The 5,681-nt window shown below is 37.0% G+C and overlaps 1 protein-coding gene across 1 annotated transcript; it reads left to right on the forward strand.

The window, feature by feature from the left end:
• The first annotated feature begins 715 nt into the window (after nucleotides 1-715).
• LOC101305179 (protein notum homolog) lies at nucleotides 716-4,088 on the forward strand. The gene is made up of 13 exons (XM_004300344.1): nucleotides 716-779; nucleotides 996-1,117; nucleotides 1,293-1,375; nucleotides 1,575-1,704; nucleotides 1,904-1,983; nucleotides 2,077-2,163; nucleotides 2,253-2,377; nucleotides 2,473-2,533; nucleotides 2,616-2,669; nucleotides 2,747-2,824; nucleotides 3,260-3,365; nucleotides 3,554-3,699; nucleotides 3,822-4,088. The coding sequence occupies exons 2-13, from the start codon at nucleotides 997-999 to the stop codon at nucleotides 3,933-3,935; spliced, it is 1,185 nt and encodes a 394-aa protein (XP_004300392.1). The 5' UTR covers nucleotides 716-779; nucleotide 996; the 3' UTR covers nucleotides 3,936-4,088.
• The last annotated feature ends 1,593 nt before the right edge of the window (nucleotides 4,089-5,681 follow it).

Here is a 5,681-nt window from a genome sequence, read left to right on the forward strand (position 1 = left end):
TAGATCCTTTTTTATATTTCCTTTAGGAGTTAGGACGGCTGTTGGGAGAGTCTTTTCTTTAATAATGCGTCAAATAATGCATGGACAATATGGTAAAAGAAACGAGAGAGACCTCCAAATGGAAGCCAGTTGATGCTGATGTACCGAGCTCTACATCCATTGATCTTATTCAGATTCTCTCTTCTCTCTCTCTCTGACACCACACTCTCATTTTCATTTCACATTTTGATGAATGAAATACGCGTATCACCGACAAAGACCATTGTCCTAGTCTGCTGTGCAAGCTGTGTCCTAATTATGTCTTCTTTTGCGTTTGGTTAGCTGTATCTATCTGAAACTGTTAACTCTCACTTCCACTCTTCACTTTGCAAGTTTCACCCCCAACACCATAAAAGGAACCAAAGAAAGTCACTTTGTGCTGTTATAAAAGCACATCTTTCTCTAACCACAGAAAAAGAAGCAAGCACAGCTCACAGCTTTCAAGTTTCAGTCTCAATCCATCAACTCTGCTTGACTGCTTGTCTATTTGGTTAAACCAGCTCCATTTCTGAACTGGGTTTGTCTCATTTCCTCTCAGGCATTTCGATTTTCTCTCTCACTCCACTTTCAGGTGAGCTTTTAGTTTTGGTGGTCCTGACACAGTGAAAAGCTGTAGTCTTTTACTTTTTTCTTTGTTGGGTTGGTGTGCAGGAATAATGAGCTTGTTCTGATTTTTTGATTGAGTTTGTGTTTATTCTTTGTGTGCTGACAATAACATTTGAATCAAGAATCAGCTTAATGTGAGGATTGGTATTAGATTCTTTTCTTTTTGTTCCTTGTCTTGTGTTCATGATTCCAGAGTTGATAATTTGCTTAGAGAAGAAGCTCTTATTAATCATACTTGACATGACTGCAGAGTTACTACAATCCTGCTTTGAAATGCTCTGCTTTCTCTGTTTTCTTTTTTCTTTTTGTTGGTCTTTGTATACTAAGTTGCTTAATACTTATATCTGCAGAATGGCCTCTGCCAGAATAGGCCAGTGGTTAAGTCCTCTGGTATGTTTACTCATATTGCTAAAAGCTGAAAGCCATCCTGTGGAACTCACTTTGGTCCAGAGTGCAGTTGCCAAAGGAGCTGGTGAGAAAAATCAAGTCTTTTTCCACAATTTCATTTCTCCTATATGAATTTCTTTTGAATTTGAATTTTTTACTGTCCTAATTCCTATTTTTGATATACGTTACAGTCTGTTTAGATTTTCTTTTGAATCTGAGTTTTACACTGTCCTAATTCCTATTTTTGATATACCTTACAGTTTGTTTAGATGGGAGTCCACCGGCATACCACTTTGACAAGGGATTTGGTGCAGGGATTAACAATTGGTTGGTTCATATTGAGGTATATTTTATTGTCCTTCTAAACTGCTTTCAAATTAAAAAGTAAGATATGGGGTGGGATTGTTCTGTTAATGGTCTTAGAGATCATATGAGAAGAAAATGCTATTGGATCAAGCGATCAACAAGTCATTAGCTTAGTAAACTGATAGAAGTTATAAGAACTTTTAAATTGATGGAAACTATTGATAATTGGTTCTTAGGGAGGAGGATGGTGCAAGGATGTTGAGAGTTGCGTTGAGCGGACAAAAAACTTCAGAGGTTCATCCAAACATATGGAGAAGACAATATCTTTTTCTGGGGTTCTTGGTAAAAAGGAAACTTTGAATCCAGGTAATTTTTTGTTTTTTTACCTTTCCATCTCATAATTCAACTTACTTTTAAAAAAGTTTTGGCTAATCTTCATATTTTGTTTAAAGATGCATATCCTAAAAATGACTCGGTAGCTAATCATCATAGCTCCCGTATGTTGAAACAAGTTTTGTCGAAGTTCTTAGTTCTTATAGTAGAGTTTGGACTTTTCTTATGCTAGACTTCTACAACTGGAACAGAATCAAGGTTAGGTACTGTGATGGCTCATCATTCACCGGTGATGTGGAAGCAGTAAACCCAGTAAGTTAACTCAATTTTAGTTAGCAAGGCAAGTTATATACTGCCATAAAAGATTCTGAAGTTGGTGTTTGATTAACTATATATCTTGACCAGGCTACAAATCTTCACTTCAGAGGAGGAAGGGTTTTTCTTGCTGTCATTGATGATCTCTTAGCAAAAGGAATGATGAATGCCAAAAATGTATTGCCAAGTCTTTGAACTTTATCTCCTTTTTTGTGTTTGTCGCGTCGTCCTTTATGATCGCTTATGAGTGCTCATTGTGATTACAGGCACTACTCTCTGGTTGTTCAGCTGGAGGATTGGCTTCTATTCTTCAATGTGATAACTTCCGTTCTCTCTTGCCCGCTGGAACTAATGTGAAATGCCTTGCGGATGCTGGTTACTTCATCAATGCGTAAGCATCGTATAATATCTTCTAATCTTGAGATATTTATGAACTGATTTATGAACTGATTTCATCGTTGCTGATGCCTCATATTGACTAAACAGGAAGAGTATTTCTGGATCACAACAAATTGAAGCTTTTTACAGTCAAGTGGTTGCACTACATGTAATATATCTCTGTCAGGCCTTCACTTTGTGCATGTGATAGCATTAGCTTGGTGTGTTCTGATTGTATATATTTTGTGCAGGGTTCAGCAAAGCATTTACCTGCATCATGCACTTCAAGATTGAATCCAGGATTGGTAAGTGCTAAAAATTCTTACAATCATACTCATCTCTATTTACTTCTCAATTTTGATACTACTTCAAAATATTGCAGTGCTTCTTCCCACAAAATGTGGTACCGACACTCCGGACCCCTATTTTTTTGGTAAATGCTGCTTATGATTCGTGGCAGGTAACCTCATCCTGATCCTTCATTGCATATCCCCACTTTCCATTATTATGTATTGTCTCCAACCTTGGTTCCTTTTCTTTTCTAAAAAGTGTTTCAGATCCGTTTCATGTGTGCATGAAAACTAGTTGGCATGGAAAAGTTTAGTCATATTCCAGTGTGTAGTTGGAGTACTGCTTAAATGTTTGAAAGATAATTGATTGAATTTAATCAATTTATAGATGTTAAGATCTTGTCATACTCATAAGTATGATGCCTTGAGATATTTGTTCACAACTATTACCAGAAAGGAAAGTTATATCAATCATGTTCACTTCCGCTCCTTGTTTTCCTTTCTTTATCCAGATTCAAATAATATTTTGCATCATCCTCAAAAAAAAAAAAAAAAATTGCATATGCATTTTCTCTCACTCTTCCTTGTATCGATACTCAATTCAGATAAAGAATATTTTGGCACCAAGCGCTGCTGATCCTAAAGGCTCATGGAAAAGCTGCAAGATGGGTATAAAGAACTGCTCACCTGCACAAATTCAAACCATGCAAGGTAAATATTGAAATTCTCCTGGAATTCCTATGAAAAGCTTGAACTTTTTGGTTCCATTACTTCCATGTTTGTCTCAAGTCCTTAGTCCGACCAACCAAGCAAAGCTTTTATTGTTTCTTTTTTATTTTTGAACTGTAACAAAACCTTCTGCTGGATAACTTTGGTTGTCTTTTTTGTTATTGTTTCAGATTATAGGACAACTTTCTTAAATGTACTCAATGGTGGTCTCACCTCTCCATCTCATGGAGCCTTCATAGACTCTTGCTATGCTCACTGCCAAATTGGAACACAAGAGACATGGTTGGCGGCTGACTCCCCGGTTGTCGGCAAGACGGTAAGACAATCAAATATTCAACTAAAATCCCAACTATTGGTGTGATTATCAATCAATTACCATCACAAGTTCCAAAAATAAAAAACTACCGATCTTATTGTTATCTATAATGTATGATGCAGACAATTGCGAAGGCAGTCGGAGACTGGTATTACAACCGAAGTCCATCAAAAAAGATTGATTGTCCTTACCCTTGCAATCCTACCTGCAAAAACAAGGAATTTGGTTCAAGCTAGTTTCTTGTATGTTCAATACAGAAGATAAAGTTTATATACATGAAAGATGTAGACAACTTAAAGGTCGTCTACTTTCCCATGTACTACCAAATAAAGTTTCTTGTATGTTCAAGCTACCTATTAATTGTTCTCAATAAATTTAATTTCTTTGAACTTGGTTTTATCTGCAGCATCATCTGTACCTTCGAAATCATCACGTTGCTGAACTAGGATATGTTCATCGGTAGGCATAGTTTAAAATCCTGATGCTTGGGGAATTATGCCGTCAAAACTCTAGTGTATGATAAACCTCAAATAAGCAATCCCTACTTCAAATCAAAGGAAAGATGATCACTAAACTTAGAGCTTCTTTTTTTTTTTTTTTCGTATGTGAAACTTAGAGCTTCTTAATAGATAACTTTTGATAGAACCAGTCTCTAGAGCTCATAGAGACAGATTTGATGCATATACCCACATATAATAGGTGTCTCTAGAGTCTAGACCACACAAAAAAAAAGAAAAGAGAATTTCTCTCCACTAGAGTTGAAATAATAACATCATGAATATATGTACCAACTCACCCAGCTGCTCATTTACATAGTTGCTTGCATTTTAGATTTAGAGAATGCATGGAACTTCGAACTCACATAGATACATCAATAAATTGCATTTGAAACATGGCCCTTGCATCTTGATCCAACCTTGCTCGTTCATGTTGCATTGCCAATGTCAACTTCATTTTCCTTTGGCGTTTGGATTTTAAGAACACAGGTACTTCATTTTTCTTTTTCCAGCTCTTGAATTTTTTTTTCAGCCAAACTAATTCAACAACAAGGAGATCTGCAGTAAACTACTCTACCGATCAGTTACTAACCCAAATTCTCAGAGGAGGATATCAATACCAAACGTCCAAACCATAATCTATTTGTGCAGCATAATAGTTTCTAAATCCTATTTTCAGAAGAACAAAATTACAAAGGTTGGAAGATGATAGATGTGTAAAAGATCATACAGGTACAGGCATATTAATTCCTAGAATTATGAAACTGAGGCTTAAAATGATAGTTGTTTAAGCCTTTGAGGTAATCAAGTTATGCTCGAATAAACTCTATAAACTATAACGAAAGCGAAATGACAGTAAGCAGTGAGCACAAATTTGAGTCTCTTGGTCTGGAATGTTTGATCCCTACAGAATAAGGCCTCTATTTAGTTCATGTGTCGGTTCATAGGGGAGTGAGTACTCATCATTAGAACAATTGAATAGGATCATTCACCAAATGTTGGCAACGTATGAACATCTCAAACTCCTGGCAACGTATGAACATCTCAAACTCCGGTAGATGTGTCAAGATTGTGAATGGTTAACCCACTTCCATATGGGATGACCCCTGGAGATATCCCTAAGCACTCGAGATCATGAGGACAGGTGGAGTTGGGCACCGGAGAGAAGAGGCCAGTTCACTATTATTATGTCAGCACACAAGATTGCAAGAGATCATTTACTTGGCGATGCCTATTCACCAGCAAACTTCGTTGTGGAAGAAATTATGGCATGCACCGCTTCCAGCAAACTTCGTTGTGGAAGAAAATATGGCATGCACCGGTTCCAGGTTAAGTTTAGAATGTTGTGTTTGGGAAGCTTGTGCTAACATTCTTCCCCCTAGAAGCAGACTAAAGAGCTAGCTGAATTGATATTGACACATAAATGACACAATGCCCTCTGTGTGGGGAGGTTACGTGATTGCAAAGTAGCAAAGGAGGTTCAGC

This window comes from Fragaria vesca, linkage group LG5 (genome assembly GCF_000184155.1).
Source record: "Fragaria vesca subsp. vesca linkage group LG5, FraVesHawaii_1.0, whole genome shotgun sequence".
In the NCBI taxonomy this organism is placed as follows: Eukaryota; Viridiplantae; Streptophyta; class Magnoliopsida; order Rosales; family Rosaceae; genus Fragaria; species Fragaria vesca.

Bases quoted from the DNA above. Each gene is read 5' to 3' on its own strand.
- LOC101305179 (XM_004300344.1), top strand. From the start codon at position 997: ATGGCCTCTGCCAGAATAGGCCAGTGGTTAAGTCCTCTGGTATGTTTA. The intron at 1,984-2,076 runs GTAAGTTAACTC...TATCTTGACCAG, and splicing joins ATGTGGAAGCAGTAAACCCA to GCTACAAATCTTCACTTCAG. The intron at 2,534-2,615 runs GTAATATATCTC...TATTTTGTGCAG, and splicing joins GTCAAGTGGTTGCACTACAT to GGTTCAGCAAAGCATTTACC.